The following is a 21,237-nucleotide window of genomic DNA, read 5'->3' on the forward strand; positions in this document are numbered from 1 at the left end:
GCAGTGAGTTCCAATGCAAAGTGTGCCACAATCGCTGTGCTTTCCCTCCCCCAAACACATAGATACTCTCTCCATGCCACGCGGCCACTGCCAGGGGATGGAAGAGGGGATGCAATTCGAGATTGTTTTTTCTACCCTTTTATGTGCTCTTTAAGTAATATGAAGTTAAAACCAGGTACTATGATAACTCACCTGATTTTTGGTTCTTATGAAGGTGATTTTTTTGTGTGGATAGTTGTTCAATTTGGTGTTCCTGTGGGGAGGACAATTAGTAGAGGCTTTTATTCAGCCATCTTGCTCCACCTCCTCCTCTGCAATAGTCAACTTTTTTTTTTTTTTTTTTGAGATGGGGTCTTGCTATGTTGCCCAGGCTGGTCTTGAACTCCTAGGCTGCTCAAGGAATCTTCCCATCTCAGCCTTCCAAAGTGCTGGGATTACAGGCATGAGCCACCGTGGCTGGCCTGCAATAGTCAACTTTTAATGCCCCCACTGATATCTTAGACTAGGATCACTTGGCTGCAAGGAACAGGAACCCTTTTAAACCAGCTCAAGAAAAAGGGGTGTGTATCAGTCAAGCTTCAAGTGCAGAAAACAGAAATCACTCTAGCTATGGTAAATGGAAGAGGATTTAAAAGGAAATGAGATGTTTATGAAGTTGTTGCAAAGTTAGGAGGAGTGAGCTGTAGGCTAGACCTCCAGGAATAATCCCCAGAATAATACTGCAAAACTGGCTGGCCACTGGAGCTGCCATCTCTTTTACCATAAGAGAGGTGGAGAATCAAAAAAACATCAACGGAGCTACCGATGTTCAAGAATACACTATTATAGTTGCAACTGAAGAATCAGAATGCGCTGCTGCTGCTGTAGATAACTCCTTTTTAAAATTTTAATTTTACATTAAAAAATTTAGGCCAGGCATGGTGGCTCACGCCTGTAATCCCAGCACTTTGGGAGGCTGAGGTGGGTGGATCACCTGAGGTCATGCTTCCATGGGTGCTGGCTGAGTTTTGCACGGTGTTGCTTCGGTGATCTTGAGTTCAAGATCAGCCTGACCAACATGGTGAAACCCCATCTCTACTAAAAATACAAAATTCACCAGGTGAGGTGGCAGACGCCTATAATCTCAGCTACTCAGAAGGCTGAGGCAGGAGAATTGCTTGAACCCAGGAGGTGGAGGTTGCAGTGAGCTGAGATCGCGCCATGGCACTCCAGCCTGGGCAACAAGAGTGAAACTTTATCTCAAAAAAAAAATTTTTTTTTTTTATTTTTGTGGGTACATAGTAGGTATATACATTTATGAGGTATATGGAATATTTTGATACAGACAAACCATGTGTGATAATCACACCAGTGTAAATGAGATATCCATCACCTTAAGCATTCATCCTTTATGTTACAAATAATCCAATTATACTCTTTTAGTTATTTAAAATGTACAATTAAATTATTATTGGCTATAGTCACCCTGTTGTGGTATCAAATACTAGAGCTTATTCATTCCAACTATTTTTTTGTACTCTCTAACCACTATTCCCCTCACCCCCACCCCCACCCCGCTACTTTTTCCGGCTTTTAGTAACTGATATGGTTTTGCTGTGTAACATCCAAATCTCATCTTGAGTTCCCAAGTGCTGTGGGAGGGACCCAGTGGGAGGTAATTGAATTATGGGGGCAGGTCTTTCCCATGCTGTTCTTGTGATAGGGAATAAGTCTCACAAGATCTGACAGTATTATAACAGGGAGTTTTCCTGCACAAGCTCTCTTTGCCTGCCACCATCCAGGTAAGATGTGACTTGCTCCTCCTTGCCTTCTGCCATGATTGTGAGGCCTCCCTAGCCATGTGGAACTATAAATCCAGTAAACCTTTCTTTCGTAAATTGCCCAGTCTCAGGTATGTCTTTATCAGCAGCGTGAAAACAGACTAATACAGTAACCATCATTCTATTCTCTAGCTCCATGAGTCCAATTGTTTTAATGTTTAGCTCCCACAAACAAGTGAGAGCATGTGAAGTTAGACAACTCCTCTTGACACCCACAAAGTTAGTGACTGGTCACTGAGACACTGCTGCAGGAAAACCCAATCTCCCTAACTTTTCTTCCTGGCAGCAATAGACAAAGCAGCAGGAAGACAAAGAAGACAATATCTGCCCAACTTCTGCTTTCCCAACCACCGAGTGCCTCTAATTGGTGGAACCTAATTTGGATATAAAATCTTAATTCTAAGGAAGTCTAAAAAAATGTTATTTCTATCTTTCCAGTCTCTGTAGTAGAAGGTACACTAAAAGGAGCTTGGAATACAGGTTGAGCACTAATACACCACATCCACCCCAGGGGGTATATTGCTTAATGAACAATCTAACCACCAGGACCAAAAGTGCAGTCAAGCCTCCTGGGGACTGATATGGAGCAGCTGATTGTTGAAGCCACTCTGGTTTTCTTTTGTGGGCCCACCTTATCTCTGATCTCTACTTATCTCTGTTCATCTTCTCAGCTTTCCTTTTTTCTTTTTTTATGGACAACTTTTTTTTTTTTTTTTGGCTTACTCATGGTTTTTCTCTATACTAATGTTATAGGACTTACAGTTTTCTCTATACTAATGCTTACTAAATAAAGTCTTCAGTTTGCTATGGCACCCTACACTCCCATTCTACATTGCCTTTCTAATAAAGCACTTGGCACCATATGGCTGGCTCTATTTTTCATTACCTAATTCCAAATTCCACAGAAAGAGAGAATCTGATTGATCTAACCTGAATCAGATGCTCATCCCTGGTCCATTCAGCCGGAAGGATGGGACTTTGTGTAACGTAAAGCTCTGCCATTCTATAGGTATGGTCAAACTAAGTTCTTTAGAAAGAAATATGAAAATTGAGGCAAAAATAGACATGTCTACTTTACTAAATTTTCATCTCCACGAATTGCTGTAACCCCTTTAGTTCCATTCTTAGGATGTTATAGTTAGTTCTCATTATTCACACATTAGCACCTTCCATATGGCTAGCATTTTTAAGCTTTATTGAGGTATAATTTACATACCAGAAAATTTGCCCAATTTAAGTGCACAGTGATTTTTAATAAATCTATGCAGTTGTATGAAGATCACTGCAATACAACTTTAGAACATTTCCAATACCCCACAAAGTTTCCTTTTACCTGTTTGTAGTCAATCACTGCTCCTACCCCCAAACAACAACTGATCTGTGCTCTGTCTTTATAGATTTTCCTTTTTAAAGAAATTTCATGTAAATGGAATCAATCAATATGTAGCAAAGTAGAGTTTTGATAAATGTCTGTTGATAGACTGGTGTGCTAAATTTTTAAAGAGCCCTATAATCCTCCTCACTTTCCTCATCCCATTTCCCAGTGTGTCTATTCCTTTTCAGTGACTTAGTCTGAGTTTTATTTCTGTCCATGGATTACGAACATGCCATTATCTGATGAGGTTGTTTCAACCAGCTGGTTATACTCTTCCCTACTTTCTCCACTCTTTCAGGCCACAGAGAATATTCTTTTTTTTTTTTTTGAGATGGAGTCTCACTTTTGTCACCTAGGGTGGAGTGCAGTGGCAAAATCTTGGCTCACTGCAGCCTCCGCCTGCTAGGTTCAAGTGATTCTCCTGCCTCAGCCTCCCGAGTAGCTGGGATTACAGGCGCCCACCACCATGCCCAGCTAATTTTTGTATTTTTAGTAGAGACAAGGTTTCACCCTATTGGCCAGTCTGGTCTTGAACTCCTGACCTCAGATGATCCACCTGCCTTGGCCTCCCAACGTGCTGGGATTACAGGTGATTACCTATCATTCAAGAGTGAGGGAAAAGCTGGGTGTGGTGGCTCATGCCTGTAATCTTAGCACTTTGGGAGTCTGAAGTGGGGAGGATCACTTATGCCTAGGAGTTCAAGACCAGCTGGGCAACAGAGGGAGATCCTGCCTTTACAAAAAGAAACACCAAAAAATTAGCTGAGCAGGGTGGCGAGTGCCTGTCATCCCAGCTACTCAGCAGGCTGAAGGCTGAGGTGGGAGAATTGCTTGAGCTCAGGAGGTCGAGGCTGCAGTGAGACAAGATCATGCCATTGCACTCCAGACTGGGTGACAGAGTAAGACCCTGTCTCAAAAAAAAAAAAAAAAAAAGAAAAAGTGAGGGAAAAATAAAATCATTTTTAGACATGTACAAAAACTAATTAAAAAGAATTCAAGAGGAATGATCAGTGAGTGTTAAAGTATATTGAAGGTTTCATCTTACTTTGGAGGAGGATGGAGACACTGACAATTTATGAAAGTTTATAGCTAAACTTATAAATATCTTTTTTAAGGATAATAATTTAAAGAATCGAAAGACAATTTTTATCTTCTAAGGCATCAGTGGGGCAGAGGGAAGCCAAGAAAATGTTATCAATCCAACAGAATACAGAAAAGAACAATAAAGAAGCAAAATAGGCCAGGTGTGGTGGCTCACGCCAGTAATCCCAGCACTTTGGGAAGCTGAGGTGGGTGGATCACCTGAGGTCAGGAGTTCGAGACCAGCCTGACCAATATGATGAAACCCCATCTCTACTAAAAATACAAAAATTAACTGGGTGTGGTGGGGTGTGCCTGTAATCCCAGCTACTCAGGAGGCTGAGACAGGAGAATTGCTTGAACCCAGGACACGGAGCTTGCAGTGAGCCGAGATTGTGCGACTACACTCCAGCCCGGGCAACAGAGTGAGACTCCGTCTCAAAAAAAAAGAAGCAAAATAGTAAAAAGAAAACATTTAAGATAATAGAAATGAACATAGCAATAATCACTATTAAACAAGGAATATTTATTGAGTACCTAATAAGTACGGCACTGTTCCAAGCTATAGAGATATAGTAGTGAGTAAAACAAACTCCCCACACTTACGAAGCTTACATTTTCGTGGAGAGACATGTTCTAATACAGGAAGACACAATGTAGTGAAACAGATTAAACTCACCTATACAAATCCGAAAACTATCATTGGATAAAAATAGAATCTAGCAATTGTGCTACTCACAAAAGATAATTGTTTTTTTTTTTTTTTTTTGAGATGGAGTCTCCCTCTGTCACCAGGCTGGAGTGCAGTGGCACAATCTTGGCTCACTGCAACCTCTGCCTCCCGAGTTCAAGCAATTCTCCTGCCTCAGCCTCCCGAGTAGCTGGGACTACAGGCACATGCCACCACGCCTGGCTAATTTTTGTATTTTTAGTAGAGATGGGGTTTCACCTTGTTGGCCAGGATGGTCTTGACCTATTGACCTCGTGATCTGCCCCCCTTGGCCTCCCAAAGTGCTGGGATTACAGGCATAAGCCTCCGCGCCTGGCCTAAAGATACAATGTTAAAAGACACAAATCACCCAAATCATAAGCCTAACAACAGAGAATCACCACATAAAGCAAAAAGGGAGAAATTGACAAATGCACAGTTATATATATTTGGAGATTTTTTAATCACATTTTTACATTAAGTTGATGGATCATTAACTTAAGTTGGAACATTAAGTTAATAGACACTGGAACGATGTAGTTAATATACTTGATATAATAGAAATAGAATAGACACTGGAACAATGTAGTTAATATACTTGATATAATAGAAATAGAATGCTGCATCCAACAAATAGAGAATATGCATTCTTTTAAAATATGCACTAGAACATGTACAAGGGCAAAAGAAAGTCTCAAGAAAGTTTAAAAAGATGTTACACAAAGCATGTCTCCTGACCACAATGAAATTAAATTAGAAATAATATATTTATTAAGCATGTATTATACACCAGGTAATTTTCTAGAAGCTGGGCACACAGCAACAAACAAATGAGATGAAGTCCTACTGTCATGAAGCTTGCGCTCTGAGGGCAAGAGGACAGATGATAAAAAAATTTCAAAAAATATTTAGGCTGGGCGTGGTGGCTCACGCCTGTAATCCCAGCATTTTGGAAGGCTGAGGCAGGTGGATCACTTGAGGTCAGGAGCTCAAGACCAGTCTGGCCAACATGGTGAAACCCCGCCTCTACTAAAAGTGCAAAAATTAGTTGGGCATGGTGGCACGCACCTGTAATCCCAGCTATTTGGGAGGCTGCGGCAGCAGAACCACTTGAACCTGGGAGGCGGAGGTTGCAGTGAGCTGATATTGCACCACTGCACTCCAGCCTGGGCAACAGAGCAAGACTCTGTCTCAAAAAAAAAAAAAAAAAAACCATGGTGGTTACTCAGACAATAGAATTATCTTTACAATAAAGGATTTCCAAAATGACAGATGAGAAAGTGTATATTAAACACCTTTAATAAATATTCTGTAAAACAATAAGAAAGAAAATTTAGATGGACACTGGTATCTCCTAATTTATGTATCTTGGTCAGCTTCTCACAAGCTTACCTAATTGTTTATATACTTTATGCTTATTAAAGTATACTTTTTTTTTTTTTTTTTTTAAAGAAAAGCCTCTCTGATGTAACATTTGAGCAGAAACCTGAAAGGAGTGAGGGAGCAAGATATGCAGCTATGTAGGGGAAGAAAATTCCATGCAGAGTGAATAGCAAGATCAAAAGCCCTGAGTTGGGAGGGTGCTTGCCATGTTCAAGAAACAGCAGTGAAAAGATAGTTAAAACAAAACAAAACAAAGCATACATTTGGAAACTTACAAAACACACTGAACCATTAAGGAACAGTTTTTGGCTACAAGTAAAAGAGTCCTGAGAAACAACAGCTTTAAAAAATTTACTTCTCTTTCTCCTAATAGAAATTCTGGAGGCAGGTGGTTCTTGGCATTAGGTTGATGACTCAAAGTACTTAGTTCAAGATCTTTGTGATTTTGGGCCCAGCACTGTGGCTGATGCCTGTAATCCCAGCAGTTTGGGAGGCTGAGGTGGGTGGATCATTTGAGGTAAGGAGTTTGAGACCAGCCTGGCCAACATGTTGAAACCTCATCTCTACTAAAAATACAAAAATTAGCCGGGTGTGGTGGTGGGCGCCTGTAATCCCAGCTAATTGGGAGGCTGAGGCATGAGAATCGCTTGAGCCCAGGAGACGGAGTTTGCAGTGAGCTGAAATTGCACCACTGCACTCCAGCCTGGGTGACAGAGTGAGACTCTGTCACACACACACACACACACACAAAATTATTTTTCTTGGCCTTTTCTTCATGGTTTCTGAATAGCTGCTCCAGCTCCAGCCTTTGTGTGTACACTCAAGGCAGGAGGAAAGAGGAAGAATTAGGAAATACATATAAAACGTCTCCAGAGCTCTTCCTTTCCTCTTCTTCTCCCCCTTCTCTCCTTTGGCTCCCTATAAGTTTTCTATGTCTCAGCAACAAATTACCACAAATTTAGTGGGTTACAACAACACATTCATTATCTGACAGTTTCTGTGGGTCAGGAATCCGGAAATGGCTTAGATGGGTCTTTTGCTCAGGGTCTCATAGGCTGCAATCATGACATCGGTGGGCTGCATTCTCATCAGCAGTTTCCAAGCTCCCTCAGGTTGTTGGCAGAATTCATTTCCTTGAAGCCATAGAACTCGTGACGGTATGCTTCTTAAAGGCCAGAAAGAGAGCAAAAGTAGGTCTGAGTTTGGGAACACTGGCATCTATTACAATGAGTGCTAATGCTTAGATCTTAACTTTTTTTTTTTTTTTAGACGGAGTCTCACTCTGCTGCCCAGGCTGGAGTACAGTGGTGCGGTCTCGGCTCACTGCAAGCTGTGCCTCTTGGGTTCACGCCATTCTCCTGCCTCAGCCTCCCAAGTAGCTGGGACTACACGTGCCCGCCACCACGCCCAGCTAATTTTTTTTTTTTTTTGTATTTTTAGTGGAGACGGGGTTTCACCATGTTAGCCGGGATGGTCTCGATCTCCTGACCTCGTGATCCGCCCACCTCAGCCTCCCAAAGTGTTGGGGATTACAGGCATGAGCCACCACGCCTGGCCTAGATCTTAACATTTAAATGTTGACTCTTGCTCTGTTGCCAGGTTGGAGTGCAGTGGCCTGATCTCCGCTCACTGCAACCTCCGCCTCCTGGATTCAAGCAATTCTCCTGCCTCAGCCTCCCGAGCAGCTGGGACTACAGGCACACGCCACCACACCCGGCTAATTTTTTTTTTTTTTTTTTTTTTTTTTAGTAGAGATGGGGTTTCACCATGTTGCCCAGGCTGGTCTTGAACTCCTGAGCTCAGGCAATCCACCCACCTTGGCCTCTCAAAGTGCTAGGATTACAGGCTTGGGCCACCGTGCCAGGCCAGATCTTCACATTTAAATACTATTCTTCATTGAAAACAATCAGAGCTCTTTGGAGTAATGGCTCATTTGAAGGCTGGGTCAAAGAAAGTGTAAGAAGAGCTTAGAACGTCTTGGACCAAAAAGCAAGGAAGAGCTCAAAGAACGATGAGGACTTGTCAAAAGGATCCTGAATGGTACAACCATTTTGGGAAATAGTTTGGCAATTTCTTATAAAGTGAAATACAGCAAGTCCTTGAATAATGTTATTTTGTTACAATGTTGATGAGAAAAAAACAAATAACTTCTTGGTCTGGGTCACCAGTGTAGTTTGGACTCTGTTTTCTCTGTGTACTCTAGCTTCCTCCCACATCCCAAAGATGTGCACATTAAGTTAACTGGCATGTTTCAATTGTCCTAGTCTGAGTGAGTGTTGGCGTGCATGTGAGTGCACCCTGGAATAGCTTACGTAGCATCCTATACATAGTTGGTTCCTGCCTTGCACCTTAAGCTGCTGGGATAGGCTCTGGCCACTCTCAACCCTGAACTGGAAAAATTGGGTAAATAATGATCTTACTTGTCTATTTTTGAGACACGGTCTCACTCTGTTTCCTGGGCTGGAGTGCAGTGGCATGATCATGGCTCACTGCAGCCTCGACCTCCTAGGCTTAAGTGATCTTCTGCCTTGGTCTCCCAAAATGCTGGGATTACAGGCATGAATCACTGTGCCCAGCCTCTTGTTTTTTGTTTTGTTTTTGAAACAAGGTCTCACTTTGTCGCCCAGACTGAAGTGCAAAGGTGTGCGGTCATGGCTCACTGTGGCCTTGACCTCTGGGGCTTAAGTGATCCTCCCACCTTAGCCTCCCGGGTAGCTGGGACTATGGGACTACGGGTGTGTGCTGACATGCCTGGCTAATTTTTTGTATTTGGGTTTTTTTTTTTTTTTTTTTTTGTAGAGATGGGGTTTTGTCATGTTATCTTGGCTGGTCTCAAACTCCTGGTCTCAAACTCCTGGGCTCAAGCGATTTGGCCTCCCAAAGTGCTGAGATTACAGGCATGAGCCAAGGCACCTGGTCTGGCCTCTTTTTATTAATCTTTCTTAAATGTATGTATAGGTCACATTGATTTCAATGTTTGGTATTAGAGGTGTTTTGGTCTTTATTTAGAAGTTTGGTGATGTCTTGTGGCGAGAAATATGCCACAGGAACTCAACTCTTATTTATATCAATTAGCCAGCCTATGGTAAAATTGGTTTTGTTATACATTGTTTTGCCTAAAGTTGCAGAACCCATTGATGGCGTTAAGTGAGGACTTACTGTATACACTTATCCTACTTATTTATTCCACTTCTAGCCTATCTCTGATTTCAGCTGCAGCTTTGGTGGACAGTTTCACTTCTCATCCTGCTAGCAATTCCTAGCATAGAGCAGTCACCTTTGATTAGAGATTGTATTAGTTTCTCATGGATGCTGTAACAAATTATCAAACACACAGTGGGCTTAAAACAATACACATTTATTTTTATTTATTTTATTTTGTGAGATGGAGTTTCACTCTTGTCTCCAGGCTTAAGTGCAATGGCACAATCTCGGCTCACGGCAACCCTCACCTCCTGGATTCAACTGATTCTCCTGCCTCAGCTCCCGAGTAGCTGGGATTACAAGCATGTGCCACCACGCCCAGCTAATTTTGTATTTTTAGTAGAGCTGGGGTTTCACCATGTTGGCCAGGCTGCTCTTGAACTCCTGACCTCAGGTGATACACCTGCCTCGGCCTCCCAAAGTGCTGGGATTACAGATGTCAGCCACTGTGCCTGGCCAACAATACACATTTATTATTTCACAGTTCTGTAGTTCAGAAGTCCTAAATGGATGTCAGTGGGCTAAAATTAAGGTATCATCAGGATACCGTCTCCTCCTTTCCAGAGGCTCCAAGAGAGGATCCATTTTCTTGCCTTTTCCATTTTCTGGAGTCTGCTCCTAAAAGCTGGAGAGTGCCTTTCCCCAAATCCTTAATTTAGTCACATCTGCAGAGTCCTTTTGTCATGGAAGGTAACATATTCATAGTTCCCGGGGATTGGAATGTGAACATTCCATTGGATGAGCCATTATTCTGCCTAGTGCAGAGATCACGAAAAGACAATCCAGATTAGAGTCAATTTACTGGGTTAGGATCCTGGGTTAAGTTACTTAACCCCTCTGTGCCTCAGTTCCCTCATCAATAAGATGGGTGAGGATAACAAGAGTATCTACCTTAGAGGGTAGAGGTTTAAAGACAGTGTTTGTAAAGTGCTCAGAACAGTACCTGGCACATAGTAAGCACAATATGAACATTTATTAAATACATTTTTTTTTTTCGAGATGGAGTTTTGCTCTTGTCGCCCAGGCTGGAGTGTGGTGGTGCAATCACAGCTTACTACAACCACCGCCTCCTGGGTTTCAGCAATTCGCCTGCCTCAGCCTCCTGAGTAGCTGGGATTACAGGTGCCCACCACTACGCCTGGCTAATTTTTGTATTTTAGTAGAGATGGGGTTTCGCCATATTGGCCAGGCTGGTCTCAAACTCCTGACCTCAGGTGATCTGGCTGCCTTGGCCTCCCAAGTGCTGGGATTACAGGCGTGAGCCACCACGCCTGGCCTTATTAAATATATTTTAACAACATATTGATACTTAGGTATATGTCAAGCACTGTTTTAGGTGCTGAGGATATGGAAAGGAATATGACTTGCCGTCAAGGAACTCAAGAAATTAGATACACAAATGCAGTTACTGCCATAAAAGGCATAGAAATACTATAGAATTACAGTCTTGTTAAGGCTTAGGGAAACTTCAGAAATATTAGTCGAATGAATATGAATATGAATGACATTTTAGCTCAGCTTTGTACAATGAATAGGTGTTGGCCAGTCAGATAAGTAGGGAAGAGCTCGTAGACATGAAGAAATGTGTATTCAAATAACGTTAATATTTCAGTGTGTTTGGAGCAAAAAATAAATGATGTGAGACAAAGCTAGAAAGGCTAGTGTAAGCAGTGAGGTAATAAAGTGCCAAATTCAGGAGTTTGAACTTTAACCTGAAAGCAATAAAATCCTTTCGGTGTTTAAACGGGAGGACATCATCAGATGTGTGCTTTTATAAGGCTACTCAGATAACCAGTGAGAAAAATAGATTGAATTTGAAGAGACTAAAGGTTGCTCCAGTTGTTCAGGTGGTGGTAGTAGAAGACGACGCAGGCAAGGACTTGAAAAATATTTAGGAGAAGCTACAAGACTTGGTGTCCAACTTGATATGGATGTTGAAAGAGGAAGAATGGGGATCTATTAGTGTGTCTAGGTTCCTGGCTTAGGGGATTGCTGAGTGGGTGGCCCATTCATTGAGAACGGAAAGGAACGTAAGAAGCAATTTTGGGGGGGAAATAATAATAATAGCCAACATTCTAAAGGGCTTAATTGTCACTATTACCATGGTAAAACTGAGGCTTAGGAAGACCTAGTTAAGGTACTACTTATTCTTACAGAAAAATTACGGCTTAGAAATGTCAAGCTCCTATCACTAATATTTGAATAGTTAGGATTTCAAGCAAGGCAACCTGATTCCGGACTCAGCCTTTCTAATGCTGTCTCAGTTTCGCACATGTTGAATCTGAGGTACGACGAGTATGCAGGTAATGCTGCTTGGGAGGTATTGGGAAATACACAATCTGAGCTCAGGAGAAAGCTTTGGGTCGAAAGTACCCTCCACGGTAGGGGAAAAAACGTGAAAGGAAGCCCATTCTTGTCGTATGTCAGTTCACAGTAGTTCAAACTTCTCCGTTATAATTTGTCTTCCTCCCACCCCTGCCCTCTCTCCCACCTCCCACACAAAGAAAACATAATACATATCTGGCTCTGAGATCACACGACATCGGATAGTTTTCAAATTCAGCCCTTGACAACAAGCTCATAGATGCGGTGATGCTTTGTTAACCTGAAAAGGACCCTCAGCGCCGGAAGTTAGCCGTCTTTCTCCATCCTGACTACTACAGTAGCCCTCCCAGAAACCGTCCCAAAATTGTCTGGTAGAAACGCCGCACGGAAACAGCCCGCCACGGACAGCGGACCGAGAAGAGTGACGCGACGCGATGACGTCACGCAGCAGCCGGGTGATTCCCCAGCCTCTGGCGTCACGCGCCGATGACGTAATCCCAGGCGTTCGCCCTTATGCGGGCCAGGGTTTGGCCTCGCTCCCACGGGTCGGTCAGGCCCTCCCCGCCCCCTCCCACCTACGGGAGGCGGGGCGGGCACGGCTCCGCCGGAGCCACCGCCGCGCTGAGGAGGGGGAAGAGGGGAGGGGGAAGAGGGGAGGGGGAGGGGGAGGAGGGGAGGGGGAGGGGGAAGAGGGGAGGGGGTAAAGGGCGAGGGGAGGGGGGGCAAGGAGGAGGAGGAGGGGAGCCAGTGAAGTAGGCGGTCAGGCCTGCCAGGCGGCGTACAATAGCGCGGCTGTGGGCGGGGGAGGCGGCCACCCCGCGGCTGCAGCCGGAGCCGAAGGTGGCGGCTGCACAGTAGACGCCCCCTCACGGCTTCCCCCACACGCTCCCGCCCCCTCGCTCGCCCATCGCGCCTCCCTCACAGGCTCTGCAGTCCTCCCCCACAGACGCTTTCCCCCTCGGACTCTCATTCCCTTTTCCACGGACCCCCGCGCTCTCGTGAGCCCCCTCGAAGAACCTGGTCTCCGCATCCATTTCCCACCTCCTGCCTCAGAGGCCATCCGAGCCCTTAGCACCTCGCCCTTCAGCGCCCCCGTTCCCCCCCCCCCGCCCGCGTCGCCTCGCTCCCTCCCGCCCCCATCATCCCTTCCCTCGCAGTTCCCCTGTCCTGAGGGGATCCGCGGCACGGGCGGCGCGGCGGCAGCAGGAGGGAGAAAGTGAAGCGGTAGCTCGCGCACACTCGCGCTCTCACTCCCGGCTAGGCGGCACCCACCACCGGGAGGAGGAGCAGGAGGAGCCGAGAGGAGCTGAGCGAGCGCGGAAGGTGAGAGCGGGCCTCCCGCCCGGTAGCCCTCGCGTCCCGGGCTGCCAGGGCTGGGGCGCGGGGGTGGGGACGGGTGGAGTGGGGGTCTGGGCCCGTTTATCTCGCGTTGCGGGGCCGGGCGTCTGGGCGGGCGGAGGCGCCAGGTAAGGTGAGGCGGGCGTCGCCCCGCGAGGCCCGCTCCCGTCGGGCCAACAAAGGCCCCCTGTGCGCGCACCGGCGGGGTCGCGGGTCTCAGACGCCGGGCGATTCGAGAGACCTGGGAGAGGGAAGGGGCGGGGCAGGGCCAGGCCAGGCTGGACCCGGGAGGCCATACGAGTACCGGTCCGGGACCGAGTCCGTCCCGAACTTCGCAGTCCTGCAGCGCTCACCCTGTCCCGCTACGAGGAGGCACAGCAAAGCGGCGCCCAGTTCCTTCCGCATGGAATAAATGACCCCTTCCAGGTTTGGGCAGTCACCTTTAGGGTTCTACTCCCTGAAAAATAAGGGCTGGTAGGACTTGGCTTACGCAGCCCCTCCCCCACCCCAGAATATTCTGTAACTTGGGAAGTGAAAAACAACCGGGGAAGGAGATTTATAGTTATTTTATGTTCATTATTCCATTTGAAAAGACATGGTTGTTGTAGCCTTCGCTATCCTTTTTCAGCAGTACACATTACTGGCAGTGTTTTGGAAGAATACTTGAGAAATAGTGGGTGTTGGCGTTGTAAGCAACGTCCTTGGTTTTTAGACCCCTTGGATAATTGCTCTACTCTTACAAAAACTGTGAACAGTGAAGGGAAGGGTTAGTTCCGTGGTTACTAATAAAAATTCCGATTCATTAGTCTTGACTTTAAGAATTGTTCCTGAGAAAAATCTTTAATTTTGCCTCCTACATTTTTGGGTTCTCTTTCAACTCTGTCAGGAGAAAGTGGGAATTATCAGTACAGATATACCTCATCTCTCTTACCTTGTGGCTTCATCTACTTCTTGTGTGACCTTGAGCAGGTCACTTCCAGCCTTAAAAGCTCCAGAAGTTTGGTTTTATGCCCCAAAACGGGCAAGTAGCAAGCACCGACTCAGCTTTCAGGAGTTCGCTGAAGAATTCCCACACTGTGAAGTCTTTGCTGGCCTCCATCCTGTCTCTCCTCTCAGGCAGAACTGACTTCTTCCCATTGGCCTGGTGGGATTTCTACCACAGCACTTATAACATTTTGGTTCCTATTTGGAAAATTCTAAATTAGGTGCGTATAAAAACCCCCCACCTCAACTAGAAACTATGCTTTTCAAAAAGGGTTTTGGGAACATTGACCCTGAAAACATCCCATACTTTCCCTGAAGCTTATCCATACTCTTAACTACATGAGCTCATGGGTCTACCTTGGTAAATTTGCTTGTTCAGTCAATTCGTTTATCCAACATTACTGGAGTTTGGAGAGCTACTATGTTTCAGGCCTCTTGCTAAGGCTGTGGGGATTCAGTCTATTAAGATATTCCCTGTCTTCAAAGAGCTCAAAGTCTAATGGGTGAGGTAGACAAGTAAACAGTGAAGGTCTGCCCTAATCTCTGGGGGACTCCAGTTGTACAGGTAGTAGTGTGCAATAATTGAGGCTGCTGGACCTGTTTTACGAGTCTTCTCTTGGCCAAAGTGAGTCCTGCAGGGAAGGTGACCTGCCTCATCCATAAGAGGGCATTTGGTAAAAAGCTTGTTCAGTTCAATTCAATATACATTTACTAAGCACATGTTTTGAGTCCCTGTGCTAGGTTTGAAGGAAGCAGTGCCTCAAAGGAAGGTACTGTGCATCCAGAAAGATTTCTGTAAAACAAAACCTTACCACATCAGCGCCCCCTACCCCTGACCCTTCATATTCTGAAGATAAATTTCAGACTAATGGAATAAGAAACTCTCAGGGATCAGACCACTGCCTGCCTTTGCAGCCTCACTTTCTGTGGCTCCCCTGCCACTCTCATCTTCGCTTTTGCATGTTCTGTTTTCTTCCTGGAATGCTTCCCTTCCACCCCTTACCTGCCTGTGGAGATGTCCTTGTTGGGCCTCTGGGATGCAGTCCCTTAGTCTCTCCTTTTCCTGCATAGAATGAGTTGCTCTTCCATCCTCTGGCTCATGTACATACCACTCTTATGGCCTCCTGTAGCACTCTATTGCAATTACTTGAGTTTGTGCCTGTCTTCTTTTGGTAGCCTGTGAATTTCTTTTCTTTAATAAGCTCTTTAAATGATTCTGATGCTTGCTAAAGTTTGAGAACCACTAGGTTAAAAGATCTGCTCTTAATAAAAACCAGCACCCTGCCAGCTCCTGCTGTCCTGTTTTTCTTCCGTAGCACTTACTGCATGACATCCCATCCCATCCCATCCCATCCCATCCCATCCCATCCCATCCCATCCCATCCCATCCCTCTCTTGCCAATAGAATGAAAGCTTCCTGAGACTGGGAAGTTTTGTCAGTTTGGTCATTGCTTTAATCTTAGTGCCTAGAATAGTGACTGCATATAGCAGGCACTCAAGTATTTGTTGAATGAATAATGTAAGATGATTTAATCCTATGTATTGCCAGCTGCTACATTGGGGTTTTACTCAAGAACCGTTCTCAGAATGCATAGGAATCATGGTCCAATATGCAAATCCAAGGGGATCCTAACATTTTTGGGGGATTCATTTTAGGTTGAGCTTTTCCCTTTATGTGTCTCCAACCAAAGCCTGCAAGAATTTTTAGCCTAGTCTTTTGTTCGTTTGTTTTAACCACCACCTGAAAACTGCTGTTGCAATTTTTCAAGCCAGGATTGTTTCCTTGGAATTTGCAAGTTGGTTTTGCAAGTCTAAATAAGCACTCTTAACTTTTGAGTCTTTTAACTTAAAACTGTCTCTTCCTGGTTTCCTGTGGTTTTTGTTTTTCTCTAGTGATACTTAAAGCTATGTAGGGCCTGTTTGACTCCACACAAAGGTTTCTCTTCCTTGTGAAGCTCTTAAAATGCTTTGTTTCTTTCACTTTCTTATTAGCCCTAAGATACCATGCCCAGTTTTCTCCTTTCCTAGCTTCTTTCTGGGAGAGTGGTTTCATTTATTCATCCGTTTACTATAAAATTATGAGTCCTTCTCCACCATGTGCCAGACCCTGTGCTGGGCAGGATGTTCAGCTGTATACAAGAGTGCAGCCCAAGTCTTTAAGGAGCTAGAGATAATATGACATGATAAGTGCTGAAATGAGATGAAATGGATGAAAAAAGGTGGTATATGATCATAAAGCGGGGAGAAAGCTGCCTTTCTATTTGTTTCCCTCAGTTTAGGAATAATTTGTCAAACAAGCATCATTTTGACAGGCAGACTTTTAAAAAATTTTAAGAGGTCATGGGCTTTGTTGGGGAAAACTAAAACAAAAATCAAGGTAGAATCAGCAGTTGCCAATTTGAGACATTAATTCTGTTGTTGCGGCTTTTAATGAATTTTCTGATTCCTCTCCATGTTATTTTTCGAAATAATAACCAGAAAGTGGGAGAAAAATATTTCTTTTTGGCATAGTAAAGAGACAAGTTTAAGGTTATCAAAAGAATACATCTGACTACAGTTTATTATTTTTGAAAAGCTATAAACAATATGCATCTAAAAACAGGCTTTTGACTGTTTATGATAAAGAAATGATAAATGTTTGAAGTGATGAATATGCTAATTATCCTGATTTGATTATTACACGTTATATACATATCAAAATATCACTATCCTATAAATATGTACAATTATTACATATCAACTAAAAATAAAAGGAAAAATGCATTGATTCAAAATTAATAGTCAATATATTCAAACTTGAAAATAAAAAATTTAAAAACATTCTCTCACACCAGTATTTGCTCCTTCTGGGTCTTTTTCTATACCCATTATTTTTTAAAAAAAGTCTCTTCACAGATGTTTTAATTTCTAAGGGGTAATGTTGTAATTTGTAGTGGGGGAAAATGAAACCCTGGAAAAGTTAGGAGACCTTCTTTAGTGTCTATGTTACTGCGTGACCTTGTAGAAGTAATTTTTATCTCTGTGTTTTGTCCCAACTGTAAAATGGGGATAGTAATAGTTGCTACGACTAGTGAACAGGATCATGAAGCAATTAAAAAATGACTGTAAAGGAATCTTTGAACAGTATAATTTGCTTGTTAGTTGTTAGGTGGTGGTAAGCTTACTAAAAATGGCTTACATTATTGAATACCTGTTCTGTACCAGGCCTTACATGAGATGTTTAACATGTTCTTTTTAACCCTCAGAATAACCTTATGAGACGATTGCTGGTATCTCTGTATCACAGGTGAGGAAGCCTGAGAGTCATACTAGTAAAGGGAGCTTATTTAAGGTTTTGCTGCAAGTAAGTGGCAGACCGACAATTCTAGTCCATGTGCACCTGACTCCAGCAGCTATGTGCTATTTTCAGTACACAGGTTGCTTTTAATTTTTCTGCACAGAGGATATAGGAATGTTTTGCAACTAAATATATTGCAGTGAGAGTTAAAGTTTCCATTTGGTATGTTTTTTTTGTGTGTGTATTAGAAGGCTTGGTGAAGACAGATTTACATTCATTTACGTTTATCATTCATAAGGAAAAATCTTTCCTGGATGTTGTTTTGTTCAATCTTCATAACAGCCCTATGAGATAGGTATTCCCATTTTGCGAGTTAGGAGGCTGAGGATCATATTAATAGAAGTCTTGGCTTGCTCAGAGGCACATCATTAACAAATGCCTGAATATTGATTTTAAACCACATTTTAAAATTCTAAGTGTAGTACTTTGCTGCTATAACATATTGCCTTTTAAACTCTATCAGATAAACTAAATTTTGGGGCACTAGACACATTCTTTTAAATTGGTTCCTAATCTCTTTAGCTTCTTCTCCCTAAGAAAACCCTGACTGAAGTCCACAGTTTGAACTAGAAAGGATAATTTTTGATAAAACCCTGTGTCAGATGGTCGTGATGTTGCAGACTTAGAAGATAATACTTCTTTACTGAAGCTGCCAGCTCAGGCTTTATCCAGTATTTGGAATCACTTGTGCCTGAATATTTCCCTGTGCCATTGTAAATTTATTAACTTAATGTACTACATTTTTCTACCCTTTTTGTAAGCCTTTTCTTTCATGAATATCTTCCTCTTCTCTCCCATTCTTTTAGGTTTTGAGATGGGGAAAATCATGTATGTGCTAGGCTTCTCCAGATTATCCCTTCTTGAGGAATAGCGTAGTAGTAAGTCTAGAAAGAACCAGAGGTTCATTCATCCCTCATGAGTTTGTGTGGTATTGATTGACTGTAGAATTCATCTAATTCTTAGTTATAATAAGTCTATTATGTCTTGGCTTTTGTTCCTGGAGTCAGGGTTAGGTAGTTTGCATGCAGGATTGGGAAATCCATTCTTGTTTATGGGCTGCTTTCTTTTGTTACTTTTCTACTTCCAGCCTTCTCCAATATCCCTTTCAGACTGTAAGTACTAACTGAGGCTGGCAAGAGCATTTCCTTCTTTATAGAATCTGCCTTTTGAATCTTTTGGGATGGCAAATGACAATGACAGTATATGCATGGCTTCCACCCTCATCTGCCTGCCTATATCTTTAAGGTCCAGCTTTCCTTATTTCCTCCTGGATTCCCACAAAGCTAAGATTGATATCTTCCTCAATCTTATGGAACCCACGTTCTCATAGTACTTTGTGTATTACTGCACTTTCCAAGGGAGGGTATAAGGAAGAGCACAAAATTTGAAGTTAGACAAAGAGCTACTTGGACACTTATTTAAATCTCTATTTGTTCATTTGGAAGAAATAATACCTAACTTACAGAATTCTTGTGAAGATTAATAATATATGTAAAAGTGAATTGTAAGATACTGAGCTATATAGATGTTAGGTAGAGTAGTTTGTAATTTTATGACTATGATTGTGTGTAGCAGTGGTTTTAATTTTGGCTATGCACTTGAATTACTTGTGAAGATGTAAAAGAGTTGCCTTGGCATCTCTATTTTGAAAGGTTTATAGGTGATTCTGATATGCAAAGTTGAGAAGCACTGCCTTATATTAACAATATTTTGCATAAATGTCTTATGTATGTATTATATGAAAAGTAATATTTTTATTGCCATTTAAAGTTCATTCATTTGCTAAATACATATTATGCATCAGGCATTGTCATAGGTTCTAAATAAACAGATGCATCATAGCCTCTACCCTTGGGTTTATAGTTTCCGGGAGAAACAGACATGTGCATAGACAATTACACTACATTGAGACAAAAAATGACAAAAATACGGAGATAAGTGCAAGTGCCATGTGAACACAGAGGAAGGGCATCTGCTGTACTTGAAATGGGGGTGGCCTGGCAAGCATTCTTAAAGGAGGTGACATCTAAGATGGGTTCTGAAAAATGAGCAGGGGTTAACGAAGCACAGTCAGGGAGGGGTGAGAAGAAAGGGGAGATGATGGACCCTCTTGAAAGAGAGAGCAATATGTGAGCAGAAGATTTGAGAGCCTGTTTGGGGAGCCCTGTGTAGTTTAGTATGCTTAGAAGACAGGGTGTAAGGTGGGGAGGCGTGAGAGCAGAGAGGAGGCAGGGCCCAGATGATGAAGGGCCTTTTGTATAATGTACAAAATACTTTTACTGATATTATCTGACTTTATTCTTTGGACAATCCCCTGGGTTAGCTAGGACAGGTGTTGTTTTATATTCATTTGATAGAAGAAAACACAAAGAGGTTAATTGACTTGCTGAGGCTATACAGCACAGCTAAGATCTGAAGCCAGGTTCTTTTGATTGTTCAGTTCATCGTGCTTTTTCTATTACACCATAGCCGTCTTAGACCTTTGCAGTGTAGTAGGGATCTGGTAAGCTCTGTGGATATATACACAACAATTTGGAAGCTGTAATGTGCTACACTGATGTTGGCTAATTCATTTTACAGATGAGGAAATTTAGGAGCAGAGACATCAAGCTGTCATTTGAAGACTTTTTTTTTTTTTGAGACAGAGTCTTGCTCTGTCGCCCAGGCTGGAGTGCAGTGGTGCAATCTCGGCTCATCGCAAGCTCCGCCTCCCGGATTCATGCCATTCTCCTGCCTCAGCCTCCCAAGTAGCTGGGACTACAGGCGTGTGCCACCAAACTCGCCTAATTTTTTGTATTTTTAGTAGAGATGGGGTTTCACCGTGTTAGCCAGGATGGTCTCGATCTCCCGACCTCGTGATCTGCCCGCCTCTGCCTCCCAAACTTCTGGGATTACAGGCATGAGCCACCTCGCCCGGCCTTGAAGACATTTTTAAAAATTATTACTGTGTAACCACAGCAAGTCACTTAACCGTACTGAGACTCAGTTTTCCTTAGCTCTCATATAGATGTGTTGAATTTGATGCCAACTTCTTTGCTCGAATATTTTGACAGTGATTCTTAACCTTCTCACCTACTCCCTGCCCTCACCCTTTCTCTAATACACCAGGACGTAGTCCATCAGTAACAGTATTTCACTATGGAAATAGTTCCCAATGGGCTAGAGGAACAAAATTTAAATTTCCAGTTTTGGGGATGGGTGAAGAGGGACTTAGTATAGTTGGAGGGGCTCTTGGTTCTCCAATTACCTGTTGGAGAATTACTATTAATATTTTGTTTATTTATTTATTTTTGAGACGGGATCTTGCTCTATCGTCCAGGTTGGAGTACAGTAGCTCCATCATAGCTCACTGCAGCCCTGCCCTCCCAGGCTCAAGCATTCCTCTCACTTTAGTCTCCGAGTAGCTGGGACCACAGGGGCATGCTACCAAGCCCAGCTAATTTTTGTATTTTTTGTAGAGACAGGGTTTTGCCATGTTGCCCAGGCTGGGCTCAAGTGAACTGCCCGCCTCAGCCTCCCAACGTGCTGGAATTACAGGCATGAGCCACTTTGCCCGGCCCAAGAATTACTATTTTATAACATTCCCTCCCACTTATTTTCTCATATGGAATTATCTGACCAGTCCAGAGTCTGAAATTTTTTTGGTATCCAGGATAGATTTTGCTTAATTTAATAAATTACA

General features: G+C 43.2%; 2 protein-coding genes across 3 annotated transcripts in view; one reads left to right on the forward strand and one right to left on the reverse strand.

Annotated features, from left to right (window-relative positions):
* Positions 1–12,706: 12,706 nt before the first annotated feature.
* The window catches only part of PAK1 (p21 (RAC1) activated kinase 1), a 158,551-nt gene continuing 150,020 nt past the window's right edge, over positions 12,707–21,237 (forward strand). Inside the window, exon 1 of one of the 2 annotated variants that reach the window (XM_003254675.4) lies at positions 12,707–13,219. The gene's annotated coding sequence lies outside the window, so the exon portion shown is untranslated. The remainder of the gene's footprint in view (positions 13,220–21,237) is intronic. The other variant, XM_030828657.1, reaches the window with a different exon arrangement.
* On the reverse strand, positions 12,946–14,333 carry LOC105738828 (CASP-like protein 4U1). The gene is given in 4 exon segments (XM_012502197.2): positions 12,946–12,999; positions 13,001–13,028; positions 13,030–13,475; positions 14,271–14,333. Coding segments are annotated over 4 exon segments (591 nt in total).

Source organism: Nomascus leucogenys, chromosome 15, assembly GCF_006542625.1.
Source record: "Nomascus leucogenys isolate Asia chromosome 15, Asia_NLE_v1, whole genome shotgun sequence".
Lineage (NCBI taxonomy): Eukaryota > Metazoa > Chordata > Mammalia > Primates > Hylobatidae > Nomascus > Nomascus leucogenys.